The sequence below is a fragment of the Sylvia atricapilla genome, chromosome 17 (genome assembly GCF_009819655.1).
Source record: "Sylvia atricapilla isolate bSylAtr1 chromosome 17, bSylAtr1.pri, whole genome shotgun sequence".
Classification (NCBI taxonomy): domain Eukaryota; kingdom Metazoa; phylum Chordata; class Aves; order Passeriformes; family Sylviidae; genus Sylvia; species Sylvia atricapilla.
In genome coordinates, this window is record NC_089156.1 from 3136084 (window position 1) to 3158259 (window position 22176).

At 44.8% G+C, this 22176-nt stretch overlaps 1 protein-coding gene across 5 annotated transcripts; it reads left to right on the forward strand.

Moving 5' to 3' along the window:
• The first annotated feature begins 922 nt into the window (after positions 1 to 922).
• Positions 923 to 21225, forward strand: EIF4ENIF1 (eukaryotic translation initiation factor 4E nuclear import factor 1). Of its 5 annotated transcripts, none has more exons than XM_066331264.1 (19): positions 923 to 1055; positions 1516 to 1639; positions 4868 to 4941; positions 5722 to 5849; positions 6393 to 6673; positions 7293 to 7494; positions 8618 to 8793; positions 10281 to 10416; positions 10750 to 10929; positions 12783 to 13012; positions 13911 to 13982; positions 14345 to 14528; positions 14982 to 15061; positions 15438 to 15577; positions 15751 to 15835; positions 16894 to 17026; positions 18109 to 18453; positions 18672 to 18836; positions 19351 to 21225. In XM_066331264.1, exons 2-19 carry the CDS (start codon positions 1544 to 1546, stop codon positions 19575 to 19577), a joined length of 2934 nt encoding a protein of 977 aa, XP_066187361.1. In that variant the 5' UTR covers positions 923 to 1055; positions 1516 to 1543; the 3' UTR covers positions 19578 to 21225. The 5 variants fall into 5 exon arrangements, with proteins under 5 accessions (XP_066187361.1, XP_066187363.1, XP_066187365.1 ...); XM_066331266.1 differs by having other exon boundaries at positions 18172 to 18453; XM_066331268.1 differs by having other exon boundaries at positions 18391 to 18453.
• The last annotated feature ends 951 nt before the right edge of the window (positions 21226 to 22176 follow it).

Here is a 22176-nt window from a genome sequence, read left to right on the forward strand (position 1 = left end):
CACGAAATTCGCTGTTCCTACACAGACCTCTCTGCCCAAGGTGTTGTGGCCCCGCTGGGCTCCTGTGGCAGAATGGCTGCGAGTCCTGGGGACTGAGCAGTGGGCAAACGGAGCAGGCGATCTCGCTCAGTAAATTCCTCAAACTGATACTGCAAACAATGTCTGTTCCTTATTAGCAAAAACTGAAAGACTTCCCTGGTGCCTCCGGATCGTCTCCGCTCACTGCACCAACCTAGCGCTGCTGTCCCAGGGGAATAGCAGACTCTGAAGCGACAGGAGGCCGGTGCGGGCTGAGGACAGCGGGACGTGTGCTCACGGTGCCCAAGGCGCGCTCCCCCGGGCGCTCCCCGTGAGCCCGCCACTGACCACGCGAACGCGCGGGGCCGCGGGGAGCGCGCTCTCAGCTCATCTCAGCCGCCACCGCCCCGCCGCTTCCCGCCCTTCTCTCACCCCGCGCTCCCCCTGAGGCGACACGGGGACACGGGGACGGTCCCGGGACAGGGACGGGCCGATCCTTCTGCCGCCCCGCACATGGCGCGCACCGCATCCCGCCGGCGGCCGCCTCTCCCGCAGGGCTGCCCTCCCAGACTGCCTGCGGGCCCTCGCCGAGCCCCGCGCCTCTTCTCACCCACCGCATCGCTCGCAAGGTGAGACGCCGGTTCCGCGGGCGGCCGGCGGCGGGGGCACAGGGAGGAGCGCGGCCCCGGCGCCCTCAGCGCCTCCCGCCGCCGATCCCCGGTCAGGCGGCGGGCGGGGAGCCCCCGGTGCGCGCGCCCGACGCGCCTGCGCGCGGGGCGTTAAATGGGTGCGGAGCGGGCGGCGCGAGGCCCCGGCTACGGCGGCTGAGCGGAGGCGGCGCCGGGCGGAGCGGGAGCGGCGGCGGCGCGCGGGGCGGCCGGGGCTGGGGGGGCGGCGGCGGCGGCGCCGGCCCGGGGCGCGTGCGGCCCCTCGGGTGGGGACGGGCGGGGGAGAAGTGGGGCCGGCGGCCGGAGCAGGAAACGCCGCGGGCGGCGGTGAGGCCTGGAGCGGAGCGGAGCGGCGCGGGACACCCGCCGGTGAGTGCGGCCGGGCGGGGATCCGCTGAGTCACCCGCCCCGCTGCCGCCGCTCCCCGCCGCGGCTCCGGCGCCTCGGGACGGCCCCTGGGCCGCGCTGCCCCCGCGCCGCAGGGCGAGCGGCGGCCGAGGGCCCCGCGGGCTGTGTGCGCTGTGTGCGCTGTGTGGGCGCGGGTCCCGGCACACGCGCCCCGGCCGTGCCCGCAGAGCCGTGCCCACGGTGCCCGGGCCGCTGGGCGCGGGGCACGGCCGGCCGCGCCGCCGGAGCCGCCCGGAGCCTGCTGCCGGAGCCGCCCGGCTGGGCCGGGGGATGGGGCACGGCTGGCAGGGGACCGGCGCTTCTGGGGAGCGCGGCTCTGCTTTGCCGTGCCCGAGTGCTAAACTGACTCGGGCTGGAGAGAAAATGCACCCTCTGGAAAGGTACGTCTCGAAATCTGACGGGTTGGTTTTGTTTTAATTAGCTCCGCGGTCAAAGGCTTTGAAGTAACCATGGATAAAAGAGGAGGTGCAACAGAAACTGAAAATGGCGATGCTTTTCTGGAGCTGAACAGAATTACAACTAAATACCCACATCGTTACACAAAGGTCAGCTCACTCTCTTTTGATCTCTGAGTTGTGCGTGGAACTTTCGGTCACAGGAGTAGAGTGGGAGGTGGAGGCTCCTGGGAGAGGGAATCAGTGAGGTGGAAGCTGAAAAGCCTTTGCTTAGATTAGGGTTTGCAAGGTGGTATCAAACGAGCAGGTGATGCAGTTGTGCAATCTTGTCCTCGATATGCTTTTATTTCCCACCACCTTATTTTAATATCTGAGCACCCCGCAGCGTGTGCTGAGAGATTATTGTAGGGACTGAAGTATGTTGTTCTACCAGCTTTCTCAAGCACTTCGTAGTTCTGTGTTCAGCGGTGTTCTTTTAGAAAGTTGACAGAAGTGTTTCCTTGCAGTACGTGCCATTTCCTGGGAAGGTGTAGGATACTGGATATTACCAGGACCTCTTATATGTTTACTGGATGCCTTTTGTTACCTTAGAGTTACAAAAGAGCTCGTATTTGATTGCTGGAAGGCTTAAACAGTTGTAACTCCAATGAGTGCTTAATGCTGAAACATGAACACAGGTGCTTTTGTTTAACTGTGGTGCCTAAAAATGTATGTGTGAGTGGAAGAGGAAGAGCCAAATAACTTGCAAGTCAAAAAACAAGATTGTTCCACTAAAAAGTGAGTTTGATATGCTGTGGGGTTTAGGATTCAAATTTTGTTTGGGATTTTGGTATCATTGGTGAAAAATGCCTCTGGAAAGAGTCTGTAATGGTGGTTGATTTTCCCATGGCTGCAAGCTGTGGGAACAGGTGGTCATTGCTTTGTGAAAAGCTGTTAAGATATTGGCAGCAAATGGCCTGAAGTGTGGAACAGGGTGAGATAGTTTACTGTTGCTGGCTGTGTTATCTTTCTTGAGAATTTGGAGCTGTTGGCTTTTTAGTAGATTGTTTTTTAAAGAAAAAAAAATATCATTGTGGCTCTGTTCTGTTGAGATAGTAGAGCTCTGGCTTATTTTAAGTAGACATCAACAATAAACCACGTACTTTGAAATTGGCAGAACTTCTTGGGAATAGTACAGATTTTAATTCTCTCTAACTTTTTAGAGAAGATGTGCCCTTAACTTTTAAAGGTGCACAGTATGCTGATATTCAGACCTAGTTAGTCAGTTAACTGCTAAGTGAAAGAGAGGAGCTGCTTTTAAAACTCCCCTGCTGAAAAAGTGGCCTCTCTTCTCCTTCAGTCTTGCCTAATTCTTCTTGTGTAGTAACTGAATGCAGCTTCAGTTTCTGCTCTGCTTTTTGGGGCAGCATTCAGCCCGTGCTGGTGGTGGCTGTTTACTGAAACAAGTGCATTTGTAGCTTCAGTTTTGTTAATTCAGTACCTATAGTTCTGACCAGGATAAAGTTGCAGAACTAGTGCCAGAAGGTGCCTGGTCTTGTTTATCAGTTGGTTTCCAAGGAGCCTAAATCAAGAAATACCAGAAATCAGTCTGTGTTAAAATACTTTGCATCATATGCTTTCTCTACATGTTACAGCTCAAATATTTTGGTGAGGTAGTCAGCGTTGTTGGGCATTTTCATGTGTTCCAGCTTCCTATTAATTAAGGATTGAGGGAGCACTGTTTTGGCATATGTGCTGCAGAGTTGGAAAGGAGTGTGATTTTTCTTTACTGCTCTGTATTCACTTACTACCACTAGGAAAGCATCTGGCTCATACTATGAATAGTTCTAAGCTTTTTTGCTTAAAACTGTTTGATAGCAGCTAAGCACACTTTTCCTCCCAGCCTGCTTAGGATGTGTGTGAATTAAACACAAAACCCCACACGTGGCAGTGCCAGCATTTATCTCCTGTGTTACAGGAGTGCTGTACAGTTTAAGCTGTGTGTTTTCTAGTTCTTGGGAATCTGTTCCTCCAAGGGTGCACAGCTAATGAATGAAAGGCAAGAAACAATTCAAATTTTCCTCACTTGAGTGGAAGAATTGTGATAGGATGTGAATGAGAGCCTGTAGACTCCCTCTCGTGGCCAGCAAAACCAGATTCCCCATCTGGTGATGGACAGGGCTGTTAATACTTGTAGTATCTGCATCAGGCTCTGACTGTATCCCAGATTGGGGTTTATTTTGGGAAGCTGTGGGCAGGGAGGCCAGGCTCCCTTTAATGGAGCTCTTTTTGCTGAGGTCTAATACAGGGTGATGCTTGGAGTGAGGGGGATGTTAATGTTTTGTCTGGCTACCAAATTGCCATCTAGAACAAGTGTCAAACTCACATAGTTAATGAACTGATTTTAATCACGTGGGAAAAACGATGTAAAAGTTCTGAAGGATATTGTATTTTGTGGGACAAAAGGTAAAGAGATTTCTTTCACTTTGGCTGATTATGGTGTCTGCTGTAAGGATTTCTTTATCCTTCCAGCTGCCCACTGCTCAGTGCACAGTTCTGAATCAATTCAGTACAATTCAGTTGGGAGTGAGGCAGGTTGAAGGAAGGGGATCTTGGGAGAAGGGGTAAGTGTAAATGGAAATGTGCATCTGAACTGCAGCAGAGGTAATGTCGATTTAAAGCACTGATGGTCACACCACTGATCATGCTTTCTGAACACAGCAAACTGCAGTGAGACTCACTGGTTGCCAGTGAAGGGACTGGCTGCTCAGGGTGTGCAGTGGTTAACTAAGGGCTGTTCAAAGCTGGGAGAAAGTGGGAAAACAAGTTATCATTCAGCATTGATATGGTGTTGGGTGGAATGGGTAATTGTCTAACACATATTAATGATATCTTGGAGTTGGTGGTGGTCAGAAATGGCAAGCTTGTCTAGAATTTCCAGATTTTCACCAGTAACTGGAATTGTGCTAATGCTTTTTTTACCTGCTGAACCTCCTATAGCATTAACCACAGCAATTTTGATTCCTTCTTGAGAACTCACCAGCTCTGGTGTCCATGGTGCCTGTGTTGCTTATAAGCTGAGCTGTCCAGGGAAGTGAATACGTAAACATTTATGGTGTGAAGAGCCTTGGAGTGTTCACGAGGGCTGAACCTGGCCTAGTAAGGCTTAGTGCTTCCAACAAGGGTTTGGTCAGGGGCCACTGGTAGAACAACTGAAATATAAACGTTTGGTGCTGTATTTCACAGGATATAAAACAGCATATTAGGAAACCTGGGCTGTCAAATGAAAACACTCAATTGAGCAGGCAGTATGGAATAGATGGTTTGAGTCACTTAAATCTTGTCTGGGTGTGAATTGAAACTCATGTCTTGATTTTTTTTAAACTTTTTTTTTCCTAGGAGGAACTGCTGGATATTAAAGAGCGCCCCTACTCTAAGAAAAGACCTTCTTGTCTTTCTGAAAAATATGACAGGTATTTTCTTGATTATACAAAGGCTATGTGCATTTCTTTCAAAGTAAAAGTTTAAGTTGCAAAAAACTTAGCCAAGAAATGCTCTTATGTAGATGGGAGGTATATGTGCTGCAAAGTTCAGACTGCTACAGGGTCCAGATTTCAGAAGTAGTAATCTACTAGGAAAGGCTCAGTGCTGTGGCCAGGGATTTTGTTCTTTGAACAGAGATTATTTTCAGCTGGCTCTCATAACTTCACACAGCACAAGGCTTACAGAGTTTTTCAGGCAAAAGTACCAAGAACACAGATGGGTGTGTAGTACAGTCTGGGTCAGGCTGTAACAAGCTGCCTTGCTCAGTGGATTACTCTCCCATGTTGTCACTGTACCTCAATAAAACAATGGAGGTGAGTGTTCTTGGCTGGTGTGTGTAAGTTTATTAAGCAGCAGTTTCTTTACAATTCAGATGAATTTATTGTACAAGTGTGAGATTGAGGTAAAATTACCCAAATGCTTAAGAGCAGCACAGTATGAGCTGCTTGAACTGTTTTTCAGTGTACCAGGCAAGCTTCAGTCTTTTAAAATCTGATACTGGGTATTTTACTACTTTGCTGTTACAGAAGAGATCCAAATACTGTGTGTGAAGTAATAAACCGTAGTAAGGCAGATTTAGAAGTTGAATATGAAAGATAATTCACTTGTACAGGTTGCTAACCAGTGAATTCTAGGTTTCCAGCAGCAACATTATGAAGTATTTATTAGACTACAAGGTGGCAAACAATCCTGCAATTTTATTTTCCTAGTGATGGTGTCTGGGATCCAGAGAAGTGGCATGCATCTTTATATCCAACTTCAGGAAGAACTTCACCAGTGGAAAGCTTTAAAAAAGATTTGGATTCAGATCGGACTTCTCTTATGCGTAGGATAGTAGGTGAGTGTGTTCCACAGCACATTGCTCGAAGCTGAACCTGGGCTTTTGGCAAAACTTTTCTGTTGGGATAACACAAAGGAGACTAAATAAAGTCTGAAAGTGGTTTGACTGCATAGGGTAAGTGTCAAAGAAATCCTGGTTGTTCCAACTAGACTATAGTGGGTTTTCTGGTGACTGTTATCTAAGAACAAGCCTGGCAACAGTCAGTTATATCCTCCTAGACTTGCCATGTAGTAGTGAATACAGAAGTAAAATGCAAGTGCTGGGACAATTTCCCTGCAGCTCAAGGCTGAGTACTTAGGAGGTCTATAGTGGGAAAGCAGGTACTTCCTAGGAGACCGCAGTAGTTCCTCAATACCAGCTGTAAATGTTTTCTTTGCACTTCCTGTGGTACAGCTTCACAGAAATAAATCATGGGCATTTTCCTTTAAAAGCCTTGGGACAGCAACAAGGCTATGGAACAAAAGGCTGCTATACAGAGAACTCACTTATCTTTACTAACGCATGGAATTCAGTGGTTTTTGTGTGGTCCTCGACTTGCAGACCCGAGGGAGCGAGTGAAGGAGGATGACTTGGACGTGGTGCTGAGCCCCCAGAGGCGGAGCTTTGGCGGCGGCTGCCATGTGACCGCCTCGGTCAGCTCCCGCCGGGCCGGGAGCCCCCTGGAGAAGGACAGCGACGGCGTCCGTGTCATCGGCGGCCGCAGGATCGGCAGCGGCAGGATCATCTCCTCCAGGAACTTCGACAAGGACCATCGCGGGGGGGACTCCAGGGATGCCAGGGACCGCGATCGGGACAGGGACTACAAAGATAAACGCTTCAGGGTGTGTTCCTTCTTGTCCTGACGGCGCTTTAAAGCGGGGGTTGGTCACCTGGCACTAAAGGCACCGGGGGCAGGTGGGCTGCTTACAGCAGTAAAGTGTTCTGTGCAAGCAGCCCCTTCATTCTTAGGGTCTGAAGGGTGAGTACTCAGTCCTTCAGAACCTAGTTACATTCCTTCAGAGAGCTCCACAGGAATGCATGTCATACTGTTCATCAGACAAACCCTGCCTGTGGCTGGCTTTGACCAGCAAGAGATTCAGAAGTCTGATACTTCCTTTGTAGTTCTTGACTTGGCAGTTGTCAGCAAGCATTGTCTTTAACTTCAGGAAAGGGGAGCTTTCCATGCTTTCAGCCTTTTTTTAATACCTTTTTCTTTTTTTAAAAAAATGAACTGCTAACACTCAGGCTGCAAAACTGAATTTATAGAAGCACTTGCAGATCAATAACTTTTGGTGTAATGAAGCAGAAATTCAGCTGTGAAGCTTAAAATGTAAACCTTACAGAGTTTACAGAGAGGTTGTATACACATTTAAAAATACCCAGGACTGGTGTGAAAGGTGGAAGTTGAGGAAGAACCTTTAGCGTTCTATTAATGCTAATGTTTTTAATATCCCCCTTCAGAGGGAATTTGGTGACAGCAAACGTGTCTTTGGGGAGCGAAGAAGGAATGATTCCTACACTGAAGAGGAGCCTGAGTGGTTCTCTGCTGGGCCTACAAGTCAGTCTGAAACCATTGAGCTCACAGGATTTGATGATAAAATTTTGGAGGAAGATCACAAAGGGAGAAAACGTACGAGGCGACGCACGGCCTCACTGAAAGAAGGTAAGGGCAGATTTCACAAAAGCTCTGCTTGTCTGCTTGATTTGCTGATGGGGCAGGTTGCTGGGTGTAGAGGTGACTGTTACAGATCCAGACAAGTGTAAATGCAAACCTTTATCTTAAACTTGCAGAGCTTTTGGTCATCCTGAAGCACAAGATGTAAAGCCTGTAATGGTATTTGTAATCTGCAAGATCAGTTAGATGCTAAGTTACTTTTTTTTTTTTTTCCCCCAAAGAGAAGCAGGATTGAGAGGCTGGGAAAAAACCTTGTATGGATGTTGAATGATATCAGAAGTTGACAGGTTATTATAAAGGTCTTGTCCTTTTCTTTATCCTGCTGGGTGCTGAAGGCTTTGTTTAAATGAAGCTGATGCTCTGAGATACTTGAAATATTTTTTCCTTATTGGTAATACTAAGATTAGGAACATTGATCTGGGCATACAGCTGTCAGTAACATAGCTTTAAACTGAACTAGGAGACTTGAATTTGTGTGCAGTCACTGGTTTATTAAAAAAAATGTGGTATGGCAAGAGAGAAGATGACTTTTTAATGCTAAGAATTCTGCAGGTGGACACCATAACTGGATTGTAGTGCAGTTCCAAGCACAGGAGTTTGTAGCCATGTCACAACTTGTTTGCAGTGCCCTGTGCAAGCTTGCTGAGAAGTATTTAAAGTGGGAAGTGCCTTGCTCCTGATGGAGGAGAAGCAGTATTTGTCATATGCTGACTATTAAGAACCCATGTCAAGAAGGCAGGAGGTGCCAAAGGATTCTTGATGGAAAAACAGCAGCAGCTGTTGACTTTCTGCAGCAGCTGTATGTGCTTGGTGTGGCATAACAGCCCAGGCTGATCGGGATGCAGTTTTGTGCACAGTTCAATGACAGTTCTTATTTTTTTTAAGCTAGATAGTCTTGCCAGACTAGAACCTCTGTGCTCGGTGTTGCAGTGGGTGCTGTTTTCTCTTGCAGGAGCCAGCACAGTGTCACTGATGAGATGTCATTTGGGGGCTGGGTTTCTTTGGGCCTGTGCTTCTAACCCCTGGGGCAAGAGCATTGGCTGTCAGGCACTGTTCCCACAGGAAACAGTCAGATTCAGTGATTCAGCAGTCACTTGATTTTCTTTTCAAGGCATAGAATGCAATGGTGGAGTGGCAGAAGAGGATGAAGTGCAAACTGTCCTTGCCAATGAAACTCCAGCAGATCAAGAAGTTCCGAGAGAAGCTGTTTTACAAGAACCAGCTCCAGGAGAGTTTGACTTCAATGAGTTCTTTAACTTGGATAAAAGTGTTCCTGGCCTGGCTTCAGTGAGTTTTCTGGGGTTTAAGACTGGGTATATTCATGAGAAGCATTTTTGCTGCAGCTGCATGCTGTGAAAGCTAAAAGTTCTTGCTTTGTGGAAGTTCCTTTATGAAGTGTGTGAGTTTAAGATGGATTTGTAGAGATTTAGCTTTGGAACGTTAGGATGTTTGTGCCTAAGTGTTATCCCTGGCTCTGGCTCCATCTCCAAACTGTTTGAGGCAAACTAACTGACTGGTTTTCCTTTCTTTTGGTCACTACTTGAAGGCTCAAAATTGACATTCTGAATGGATCATCTCTGAAATTATTAAAGATATGTTCAGAGAAGGTTGACTCTACAAATTTAGTCTATCTGAAGACAACCTTTTCTGTCTGAGTCTGTAAATTGTAGGAAACAGATCTTCTGTGCAGAATTCCTGGCAGGCTTTGAGCCTGGAGACACTAGTGGTAATGTGCCTGAAAGGATGTATATCTGAAAGGGTTTGAATCTTTATTATTTTAACCTTTAAGAGGTTAATTCATTTTTTAGAACTATTACTCCTGTGTTGGATAAACACAGCCTACCAATTCACTCCAAAGTCAAAAGTTGTGTTCTGACTGCAAGCAAACAGATCTGACATGGTTTAGAAACACTGAAGTTTAAGAAAAAATTGACTTCCGACCTAGTCTTTAATGTGGACAAGCTGCTTGCATTAGAAAAGAGTCATCGTATGGTGCCAGGAATTTGGTAAATACATGGAGGACAGATACAACTCCCTATAGAAGATGTAAATAGTTTCTTTAGACTTGATAATCTGATTTTCAGCATACATGCAAGATAGTGAGTTCTTTCAAAAGCAGGGAGTTCCAAGTGAAAATACCTGCTGATGAAACAGATGGGCAGATGTTGTAACTTGTCTTAAAAGTGAGTTTCTTTGTACTGGTAATATGTCTGTGACAAGTGTTATCGTAGGTTTGTATGTTTCTTGTCTTAATTCTTCTAATATATTAGAGTTAAACAATCAAAACCAACTATTTTTTGCTCTGTTGTAAATAGTGTTGAGTACTCCTTGTTTCAGGAAAAAATTTCTCTGAGAGGAAGAAGGTGCTCTTCCTTTGTCTAAAGGAGAACATGCTCCCTTGAAACTGCATCTGTGCCTATTGAGCCAGGCTTTAACTGGGTACTGTCCTGCAGGATAGGAGAAGCTTTAGTTTATTTTTATAATGCACTGGTTTTTAAATACTTGGGGTTCTTTTGACACATCTACTTTAAACTGGTGTGGTTAATGGTCTTTGTGTGCTCTGATTGGGCTTTTTCAGTTACGGTTTTACTGTGAGTAAATGTTTGGTGTCAGAGATGTACACTGGGTTGTGTTAACTGCAGGAAAACAGCAGATCCAAGCTTTGAAACTCGGGAGCAGCATTTAGTTGTCTGTAGCAGAAGAATCTTGCTTGCACAGTAAAACTTCTCAGAGATGTTGCTGATCTTGCTTTTGTTCTTTTCTCCCTCCCTTAGATGATAGAGGATGTGCTGGGGGAAGGTTCAGTGTCTGCCAGCAGGTTCAGCAGGTGGTTTTCCAATCCCAGTCGTTCTGGAAGTCGCTCAAGCAGCTTGAGATCTACCCCTCATGAGGAACTGGAGAGGCTAGCAGGTAAGGCTGCAGGACAGTGCAGGGCCAGCTAGCTCCTTCCACATTCTCTCTTACTCATTCAATAAGCGATGGCAGATAAGGCTTTAGGACAGTGAATTCTCCCACAGTTTAAGCACCTGGCATTCTTTTGGAAGCTCTTAGAGTAAGCAGCTGTAAGTTCTTTTTAATACATGTTCTTGTCTGTGCTTCCTGATGACTTTCCAGCTGATCTTGGGCAAGGGGTGTGAGGCATAACTTTGCAGTGGCATGTTGGAGTTGGTTGCCAGTGTTGTTCATCTTGAGCCATTGGGTTGGTAAAATGATGTCGCAGTGCTCCTGGTTTTGCTGTTTCAGGTCTAGAGCAAGCCATTCTCTCCCCTGGCCAGAACTCTGGAAACTACTTTGCTCCCATTCCATTGGAAGACCACTCTGAAAACAAAGTGGACATCCTAGAAATGCTACAGAAAGCCAAAGTGGACTTAAAACCTCTTCTCTCAAGTCTTTCAGCCAACAAGGAAAAGCTTAGAGAGAGCAGTAAGTGCCTCTTCAGCTATTGTCAAGTTCTTGTGATGCAGTATCTCCCAGCAAGAGGCTTGGTATTCTGGAAACCTCAACTGCCAGATCCAAGAGTAGGCAGTGTTATAGATTTACTTACAGTACTGAAAACTCAGTGTTCAGCAGCTCTCAGTTGTGTCACTATCATCACTGACTCTTCTCATCCTAGTCACAGGATGATATCAGACTGCTTTAGTGGCCAGAAAATGTTAAGATGATGCAAGTCTTGATCTGAGTTTCCAGCTTTGTGTGTGGCATTTGCCTAAGGTTTTTCATACTGGTGACTGGTAATGTCAGCTCTGAAACTGTGGCATTTAAATTCGTTTACCAAAAACCAACAGTGTAAGTCATCCTTGACAGTGTCCATAATGGATCACATTGATCCATTGAATGTCAGTAACTAAGAAGTTGAACAGTGGCTTGAGAATATGATTTTTTTTTTTAAGCTTATTTTTCCAAGGGTACCTCCAACTTAGGGATTTGCATGTCTGGGCCCATAGCATGCATGGAGTGTACAAAGTGCATGTGTTCTGTGAAATCTTGAGGTCTAAATCCAGATTGGTTTCTCTTTGGCAAGCAGCATGTATTGCCATGTAAACTGGACTGAAGAAAAAGTGAAGCCCCTCTGACTGATGTGAAGCAGCTAGGAAAGAAAGCGTCTAAGCACTGCAAATATTCTTCAGCATCCAGTCTGAGAGTGTGGCTAGCATGTGGAGAACTTCCTTAATTTCACTTAAAGACTTGTAGTTCTATTTCTATTCTGCTTAGTCTGACTTTCCTACTAAAAACTTTTTCAACTTTGATCCTCACAAAACCAAGGATGAAGGAACAAAAATCTGGGGAAGCTTCCATTCCCTCAAAAGTACCTGATGTGAGGCTCTCCATTCCCATAAAATGCTGTACAGCTCTTCAAGTGTTGTGGAGTTTTCAGTTCAATTCCTCTCCACCAACATATTTACTCATGTTCCATGCTGTGCATGTCTGCATCATTGTTTCTTTTCTCCACCTTCTTGGCCAAATTTCCAGTAAATCTTATTTCTTTGGGCCAACATCTGCAACCCATGGCATGCTTCTGTCTCTTCTTCCTTTTCTTTTAAGGTGTCATACCTTGTGATGTGTGTTAGCTGGTTCATAAAGCATGTTTAGCCTTGATGTCAGGCACCAGTAGGTGTTTATATATGTGTGTGTATATATATATGCATATACAGGAAAAAAGTACTGTCAAGAGCATTGTACCTTATACTGGTTATGCCAGTGAAATCTTTCTATAAGAGGCTTTAATTTCCAAGCAAAAAATCTACTTCAAACTTTATACACACTGAGCTGAAGTGTGTAGCTGAGTCTCTAAAGCATCTAGATTTCCAGGTGTGTATTCTTTCTACTTATGATAGCTTCAGAAATTTGACGTGGTTCGCACTGTGGCTGTAAAACCATCTGGTTTCCTGGAGTATAAGATAAATGAAACTTTCCTAACTGAAAAAGAAACAACTCAATTGTCACGTGAATGTTCTCTGTGAAATGCTGGCAAAGTTGTAAAATGTAGTAACATTTCTTTCAGGATAAGTGAGTGAGAATTCAGTAGCTGAAGCCTAAAGAGGCTCTTGTGGTGTCTTACATGGCAGTAGTTGTGCATGTCAGTTCTCTCAATTTGGATATATTAGAATGTCTGTCTAAACACAGGTCAGTCATGGTTTGACAGCTAGTATCAATATCAAAAAAGTTTTTAGCTGTTCCTAGTTTTCAAACAACTTCTATTCAACACCTGCACAAGAATTATTAGCTCACTTGAGAGCAGAACTGTGTTTTACCAGTATTTCTCCCCTATTTCTCAGCACATTCAGGAGTTGTACTTTCAGTGGAGGAAGTTGAAGCTGGGCTAAAAGGCCTAAAAGTGGATCAGGAGGGAAAAATTGCCACTCCCTTTATGGCTGAGCAAATGGAAGAAGCCCTGAATGTCAGTGGCTCCAGACAGCTGAAGAAGGATGGGGATATGACTGCGTTTAACAAACTGGTCAGCAGCATGAAGGCAAGTGGGACTCTGCCTTCACAGCCCAAAGTCAATGTAAGTAGCAGCCAGTGCTCTGGTGGCCTGTGCTAGCAGGGGGACAGCAGCCAACCCTTGCCTGAAGCCCAGATGTTTTAGTGACATTTGTTTAGCAGAGGTGTGTCAGTGAACAGTCCATTATTTTACACTTGGCTTTTAACATCACTTGTACTAAGATGAAACTGAAGTGGGGACTTGTTAGCTGGAAGATTAATGTTAAAGAACAGATGATAGTAAGGTTTAGACTGCAAGGGATTGTAGGATGAAATTTCATCCTACCACTAACTGCCTAAACAGTGCACTTGACCCAAACGCTGTCAGTAAATATTTCTGGCACCAGAAGATACTTCTAACAACTGAGTAGGTCTGAGGCATTTGTTTTTTCTGCCAAACTATGCCCAAGGACTTTTAGACTCATCCCACTTCACTAAAAGATAGTGAAGAATGCAAATTTGCCCTGTGAAGAATTTCCCGGATTGATCTCAGAACTTAAATCAAGACTTTTGCTTCTGGGTGTCTCTCTACATTAATGTTAATTTTGATGCACAGAAGAATATCTTAAATAATTTCTTTAACATAGAAATACTTTTCAGTTTGTACGTATTTTCAGTTAACCAATGGCTCAGTGTTCTGTCTCCCATTTACACAATTACATATATTCATATATTTGACCCAAACTCGAATGAGGCACAGTGAACTACCTGTATGCAATCTAGCACAGGGCATTTTTCTTAGATAGGGGAGATCTGTAAACCAGCTCAGCCCTTAACTTTCCTGAAATTTTATTTGGCTGGTGTGTGAACTGCTGTTCTAACAGAAAAGATGAAATTATTCCTGTCACTGAGAGAAATGTAGATGGTCTCTTCATGAGCTTGGTTGTATCTATGTCTAATTTACAGTGTTTTCATTTTCTTAGCAGAGCCTTGAAAGCCACTTAATGTCACCTCCAGAGATGCCAGGCCAGCCTCTATCAAAGAATATTCTGCAGGTATTCCAACTGGGGGGAGGGAAGTACATAAAAACATATCCCCAGTGGGAAAATAAAAATTATTTAAAAATAAGGCATTTAAGGCAATTACGGGATCAGTACTCAGACAAGATACTATAGAGAAAAAAGAGCTAGGGACTAGATCAGTTTACCTAAAAATTTGTCTTGTGTTATTTCCTGTAATTACAGCTTGAAGATGAAAAGCTTGCTGAGTGCCAAATTGTGGGCAGACCAGGGTTGGTGTATCTGGTTGCACAAGTCCCCCTTGTCTCTAAGTTGCTATAAATAGGGCAGCCTGCAGTGTAGTAAAATGAGCTCGTTTGTGTAAATTGGTCATATTTAGATTGTTTTCTTATTCTTAGGAACTTCTTGGTCCACCCATCACCAGACCTGCTTCATCCAATGTGCTAAGTGGCCTGATAGGTGGTTTGGACCCTGCAGCCTCTTTGCTGACACAGAGGGCCCCGTCTCCCCCCATGCCACCTGTGTTCCCAACACGAGCTGCTTCTGCAGACTACCTGCGCCACAGGATATCTTCACCCATTGGTGAGGCTGCTTGCAAAGTGGGGTTTGATACCTGAGCTTCTCTTAAGACTGCTTTCCAGAACGATAAAAACTTCCTGGTGCTTGGTGGGCAGCTAGGGCAGTGTCTGCCTTTGAGTGCAAAGTGCCCATTCACTTACTAGTCTCTAATGTGAAATTCATCAGCCAGACCTCACAGTGAGTTCTGGTGGGGAATAATGTGCTCAGCTACTGTGTGAGAATAACTTTCAAGGACTACTTGGCCATTTGTATTACAAAACACTACCAGAAGCCTCCTTTGTACCTCTTCAGCTCTGTGACGAGGAAGAGATGTAGCTCTGTGTGGATTTAAGGGGTGAGCTGAGTCTTCACAAGGCATCCTTAATTCATGTAGCATTATTTTACTTCAGGATATTTATTCTGTGTATTGAAAAAAACTATTAGTACTGTTAAATACAACTGTTAAACATTCTTTAGGTTTTGGACAAGGTTCTCAGCAGTTGCTTGGTGATCCATTTCCAGGTGTAAGGAAGCCCATGAGTCCAGTTGCTGCACAGGTTAGATGGCATTCTTCTTGCTTAATGTTTGCATCTCTTTGTGTTCCATGGTCTAGAGCTAACTTGTGGAAACACTTTGCTGTTGCATCCAGATGTTTATGCTTCTGTAAGTTTACTCTGAGTGTCAGGATGCAAAGTCTAATTTAGTACAGCCTCAGAAGCTCATTGCAATTTGGTCAATCTTAGAGTATCTTAAGCATAAGATTTTTTGAAACTTCTATTGCCTGTTAATAAAACAGACTGTTGGTGTGCAGATGTCGGGGAAGACTTTAGTAGCTATAGCAGTCAATCTTCACTATTGAAAGACATTCAGTATTTAAAAGCCCCAACCAAATACAGGTTTTGACTTGTGTGTTTTTATGCAATTCTACCTCAGATGAGTCCCCTGGAGATCCAGCAAGCTGCATTAGAGGGACTGGCACTCCCACATGACTTGGCCATACATGCAGCAAATTTCTATCAGCATGGCTTTGGTAAACCACAAATGGACAAAAGCAGAGATGGCTACAGAAACAGGTGAGCACCTGACTGGGAAATTTAAGGGGTATGCTATTAACTGGTTTTTAATGTGACTATTGTCTTAGACTAGATATTAGCACTAATCACTCAGGATTGCATTGGTTCTTGGCAATGCAGCCTTTGATCCTGTGCCTAGAGCAGAGCCTCTCCTGACTCCTGTCCCCTCACAGGCAGCAGCGAGTGGCTAAATCCCCTGCACCAGGACACAGAGGGAATGCATCTTCTCCAGCCCCTGCAGCATCCATCACCAGCATGGTCAGTACCTGATGTTCGTGGTTGTAGGGAGGGCTGTACAAGTGTCTGCAGGAACCAGATGATAGCAGTGGGGATCAATGGGAGAAAGGGAGGCCATGGAGTTAGTCATATTCATGTTGTATCTGTGGCCATGTGATACAGGAATTGGTTTCCCTTCATGCTTAGCTGAGTGTCTTCACCTTGGAAAAGAGCCTTTTCTGACCACTGTCTTATCTAAAACTGAAGAAATTCCATTAATGTTACCTTGACCTCATCTTCTGAAACCAAATGAAGGTGATTCCAAAAACTCAGGCCATCATATTTTGGTGCTTAAATTTTCAGAAGATGAGTGCTGAAAGCCATGGGATGGTTCAGAGAACACTGGTGTTTGGGTATGAAGTGTTTGACCCAAGTGTCTGTGGGTTGAAATAATACCTAGGAACTTCAGGGTCGCTTTGAAAATGAGTAAAATCCCAAAGCCAAGCTGTTGCCTCTCTGCCTTCAGTACTGTATAGAATGCAGTTTTGATCTAAATTTTTCAAGTGATCAGTCTGGTACTTGCAGCTCAGGACTAACACAAACTGTCACCAGCCAAATGAAACAAGTAATACAAGTTTGTATTCCAAATGAGTGACTTCCACAGATGCTATGAAATTCTGAATGGGGGAAAACCCAGATGAGGCAATAGTTCTGTGCAGAACATCAGCCCTGAGTTCAGGCAGATGAAGCAGCTCTATAGCAGTATCTATGGAGCTGCTCTTCTGAGCTAATAGCAAAGAGGAAACAGCTGTAACTTAAACTGCACTCAGTTATTTTGTTTCAAGTCTGTTAAGGTACATTTAACCGAGAACAGCTGCAGATTTTGATACTGGACTTGGAAAAAGCTAAGAAGAAATGCTTGAACTATAGAATAAAGCTATGAAATGAGGTGAAGTAAAATCATGGGCACACAGCAGCTGATCCAAAAGCGCTTTAAATGGAAAGGATGTGCTAGAATTGGTGTCCACCCACAACTGAGATACTGTGGTGTGGGTCATGAGCACTGGGTGAGGCTTTGCTTCTTGCTGTGTTCTCTGCAGCTGTCTCCTTCCTTCACACCTACCTCGGTCATTCGCAAGATGTATGAGAGCAAGGAGAAAAGCAAAGAGGATCCAGTTTCTGGGAAAATGAAAATCAGTGATGTTAAAGATGAAAATCAGAGACCAAATGAAGGTATTGTAATGGCTTCAAAATACCATAAACAAAAGGGATTTGGAATAGACTCAGATTGTCTCAGCACATAATACACCCAGGCTACCTTTAGATGTTCCTGATCTGTGGAGTTGAGGAGGGTGTAGAAGTGAGGGAGCCTGTGGGAGGAGGGGACACACTTCTAAGTGCACTCTTCTGGTAGTGCTGGGACTTAATCTCTATTTCCTATCAATTTCTGAGCAACATTTAGAGGCCTGGACCGTAACTGTTTGCAACTTTTCTTGCTGAACAAGCTCAGTGACCATAATACTTCCATAGCTGTGTATACCAGGAACTGAAAACTGTTAAGTTTGAGCTGTTAAGTGCAGCAGATCAGGGAAGCATTTTGTCACCCAAACTGATGTAAGAGGCTATTTTAAAGGAAATGCTCAACAGCAGTTGCCTGACCCAGTCGGACTGACATGGCCAATGGTCGTGGCACTGTGCTTCAGCTCTGGTAGCTGCAGAGGCAGCTTGCAGTTCATGGTAGCAGTCCAGCTGAAATACCTCCACTGCAGCAGTTGATGCCAAGGTGTTTTAGGCCTTGTCTAACTCAACTGGATGGTCTGTGGAAGTAGCTTCTGAAGATGCTTTAGTGTTTCAAATCTTACTAAGTAGATGTCATACATAGAAGGCTGCTGTTAACCCCAAACACAGCTAAACTGAAAAACCATCTTCAGCTAGACTTCTGGGCACAATTCCAACTTAAAATCTTGTCCAGAGAGGATCTCTTGTACCTTCTATGACCTTTGGCACTGACTCATCCATGCTGTAGTTCAAAATTCCTAAGAAAAAGTAAAAATAAGAATCGAAAGTGGAGTTACTGCTGATTCTGATCTATTTTAAGTTTCCTGTAAAGGGATTTTTGTGGAACATATTCCTTCTCATTAGTCTTTTGAAATAATTTGGCTGGCAGCATCCAGAAAAAAGATGCTTACTATTAAATATATGCAACCACAGTTCAGCTGGTTCTGGAATCTAACGATCAAATCCAATCATTAAGCTTTACTTTTCGTTAGGTACAACCTCTAGCTGTGGACTGTAATAGCTGTATTCAATTCTAGCTACAGATAACCTACTGTCTAGTTCTGTGGAGAATGCAGATCAAGGAACTTTGCCCACCTTAGGTACCAAACTACCTGCACTGCAACGCTCTGCATGTTCCACACCTCTTACCCAAGCAAATCGTTGCACCAAAGAGCAAGACTACAGGCCCAAATCAGCTGGTAGGAAGACTCCTACAATGGCCTCCCCAGTACCAGGAGGCCCTTTTCTTCGTCCTGTTCATCAAGTACCCCTTGTTCCCCATGTACCACTTGTACGACCTGCTCATCAACTGCACCCAGGACTGGTCCAGAGAATGATGGCACAGGGGGTCCATCCGCAACACCTTCCTCTGCTGCAAGCAGGTAATCCATACTTCTTTCCCTCTTCATGCATGTTCTCTTTGAGACTGACCTTGTGTTAGGAACAGCACAGACTGATACTGCTGGTAGTCTTTATTATATCAGAACTGGCCTTTAAAATCAGACAGTAAATTCCAATCTATCTAAATACATATGTTTTGTTTTGCATTAAGTTCCTTATGCTTATCAGGTAAGGAGTTTTCTTGCTCATTTTCAAACAGGTATGCTTCCTCCTGGAGTGGACCTGTCTCACTTGCAGGGAATATCTGCTCCCATCCTTGGCCAGCCTTTTTACCCACTACCAACAGCAAGCCATCACATCCTAAATCCACGCTCGGGGACACCTCTGCAGCTCGCCATGATGCAACAGCAGCTACAACGATCAGGTAAGGCTAAAACAGACAGCAGGAGTGTGACATCTAGGCTGCACTCTGGGGCCTGGAGTACACTGTGCTAGCAGGAACCTACTTGAATTTAGTTATTCATCATCACTAACCTGGTGTGGGTCTTGGGTGGTTTGGGCCACTGCAGGCTGCTATGCCAGAACGAAGTGCAAGTGAAGTGTTTGGTTGCAGAACGTGTGTTGCTACTGACAGATCTGACTCTTGCAGCATGTGTGCAAGCTTTCAGCCTTCCTGGGCCACAGGCCACCCACCTTCTCCAGGGAAATGCTATTTGATCCTGGTCTTCCCTTCAAACCCGTGTGATACCGTGTCCGGAACTGGCAGTGTCAGGCCATTTATGGGAGTACTAATGAACATAAACACGTGGTGCCTGGACTTCCTGGGGCTCATAGAATGAATAAAAGCCACATGCAGCTCACATGCCTTACCAGGTGATAGCTCGAGGGCAAATCTGTGCTGGGTATTACTCCACCTCTAATAGCTTTACATTTCACAGGCTCTGGAGCACAGGGATCACCTGCTGGTGCACCATCAACCCCTCAAAATGTGCTGCCTCGGACTGGATTATCTCACGGGCACACACAGCTCGACCATCGCCCCAGCCAGAGGAGTGGCTCTCCCATTGGCCTTGCAAAATGGTTTGGTTCAGATGTGTTGCAGCAGCCTCTTCCATCCATGCCATCCAAAGTCATCAGTGTAGATGAACTGGAATACCGGCAGTGAACAGTGACCGCTGGGTGGAACATTTGTGATTCTTTAGACTGGATGAAAATGTCCATAGTCAGGACTTCACCTCTGTTTGGTTTTTTGGGGCTTTTATTTTTAGCACTCTGTGCAAAATTTCCTTTTGAGAGACTAAAGCACATGGCACCTGTCCTGGTCTCATGTCTGCATCAAGACTAAAGGATCCATTATGGCTTGGATAGTGAAGCCTGAAGAAATTTAGATGCACGACAAAGCCAGTTTAATCCTGGAAGTGTCTATTTTTTTTTTTGTTTGTTTGTTTTTGTAAGATATGTGAATGAAGTGCTGATATTCTCTAGTGTAGAGGTAGCAGCTGTGGATTCCTTCTGCAGAAAACTACGTGTATAGACCCTTCTGTACAGACTTGTGTATAAACAATCTTTTGTACATACACACCTAGAATAGCCTTTTTGAATCTATACAGCTGTACATAAGAGTAGCTGATAACAGTTGAGCTTTAGTTGTGCCTATGGTTTGGACCTTTCTCCATTGTACGTGTGGGACTTTCTTTAAGATTAAAGTTGCATATCCTAAGTGTGAGTGAACAGGATGAAGTTGCTTTGCCTTTTCTTGCTGCTCATCTCCTCTAGGTCTCCCTCTCACATTTCTCTGTCACGTACTGTGCACTCAGTGTAGCTAAAGTGTCAAAGTAAAAGCCCACATCTTGCTGTCTGTGTAACAAAGGTCTGATTCCCTGTGACTCTTGCCACCAAATGAGAGAATCGTTTAGTCTTCAGGAGCCTTGAGGATGGGACCTGGTGCAGTCATGATATAGCCAGATGTTCAGTCTGTAGGTACCTACTGGTTGTTGCTCTTTCAAGCGGGCTGGTGCTGGTCCTTGTTTAGCTGCAGTATTTTCCTTGTTTTAATCTTTCAAGCCAATTACTAAAGGTCATCAAAATGGAGCCTTGGAATCCTCACCCTTCAACTCCTCAGTCATAGCTGTGGATATTCTGTACTGCCTTCAGTGCTGTTCATAAGAAGGGAGTCCCAAGAACTGTCCTCAATCTAGTGTGCATCTGGTGATGCCATTACTGTGAAATTTGCCTTTGGAGTCTCATTCTGTGGCTTGAAAGGGGGAGGATGGCGTAGTTTTGTGATCTTATTGTGTATATTTGGTTTTAAAATACTATGTTCCTTTTAAGCCTGTTTCACTTCCCTGAACAGTTAAATGTTCTCTTCCATCCTTCTGCATGGTTCCTCACTTCACTCCCTCACTTGTGTTGAGTCTAGTACTGCTGTCATGTCCTCTACCTAGCTTAGGCCATTGTGCTCTTTTAAGAGGTGAAAGTGAAACCAGAACTCTCACAGACTTGCTCTTTCTTAGGTCTCACTGAAAGCAAAACCAGCAGCAGGAAAAAGAAATCACTTGTCTGTATTCTAACCCTTGGAAGCGTGCTGTGGTGGGTTTGTTTCAGTGCAGCAGAAGACAGTGTTGTATGGAAATAGCAAGCTGAAGTCTCCAATGTGGAAGCTGTTGGAGGTCACCCATACTTCTAGTGGTTGTTCCCAAAACAATCCCTGTAAAACATGCAATCACCAGCTTGTCCTTGTAAGATTGTTTTCATACTTTTTTAACTTGACACTTTCCCAGTAACATTCTGTAAATAAAGTTGATTCTACCAGCTCTCTGTATCAATTGCTCTTGTACTAAATTATGTCAGAATATTGATTAATTTTTAGCAGATGGAACCAGGGTTTGAGTTGGGATGCAGTAAACTTCAGTTATTCCAGGGGTGGGGAGGATCAGTCTGCTTTCATAGGATAAGTGGCCTCACTGATGACCCAGAATGGAATTGCTGCATTTAAATGCCACGGCTAAGTGTGAGTAATGAGGTTCAGTGTATTAGAAGTTATTAGTTTAGAGGTTAGTTTAAGTGTGAATGTGAGGAAACAGCAGTGAAGCCCAGTCTGAGTAACAGCCTCATCTTCTGCCCCTTCCACTCAGGCTCTAAGCCAAGCACACCTGTGCACACACCTATGCAGGGATCTAAAAAAAATACAGGTGGAAACAACTTGGAGTAGAATCACGGCTTGGATGTCTCCCTACCAGGCTGAATAGCAGCCACTGTTCCAAGCATGTAGTGCTTGAGTGGGTGTCTCTAATCACTCTGTCTTCTTGAATGTATAATAATATCAGGGGGAGTGTTTTTTGTGCATCTAAACACCCCTATAATTAAACACCCCTACTTCCTTTTTGTAGGAGAGCAAATGCTAAAAATCAGCCTCTGCTGATGCATTTGAGAAATGCTCTTGACATGAGCTAAAAGCTTCTTTATTCATCTCTATTAAGCAAAGGAAACACTCTAAGAGCAATGTGCTTCTCTTGGGCACCTTCTCTATCTAAGCAGGCAATTCTTTTAAGAAAACTTTAAAAGCCTTCACTCATCCAGACACAAGCAGCTAGCTCACTTCCCCTAGTCTGAACAACTGAAAAAGCAACTGCTCCTGAGCAGAACTGACCAGCTTTTCCACAACTGCAGGACTATTAATAGCCTTGGACTATTCCAACAAGAACACTTTCAGATAAAGGCAGCTGGAACTCTGTCCTCTACCATTGTTTCATGAGATATGGCTC

What these genes read in the sequence shown, in the direction of transcription:
- EIF4ENIF1 (XM_066331264.1), top strand. Translation starts at nt 1,544, where the DNA reads ATGGATAAAAGAGGAGGTGCAACAGAAACTGAAAATGGCGATGCTTTT. An exon ending in GGAACTGGAGAGGCTAGCAG is followed by an intron (nt 10,417 to 10,749) that starts GTAAGGCTGCAG and finishes TTGCTGTTTCAG; the next exon opens with GTCTAGAGCAAGCCATTCTC. An exon ending in AGAGATGGCTACAGAAACAG is followed by an intron (nt 15,578 to 15,750) that starts GTGAGCACCTGA and finishes GTCCCCTCACAG; the next exon opens with GCAGCAGCGAGTGGCTAAAT.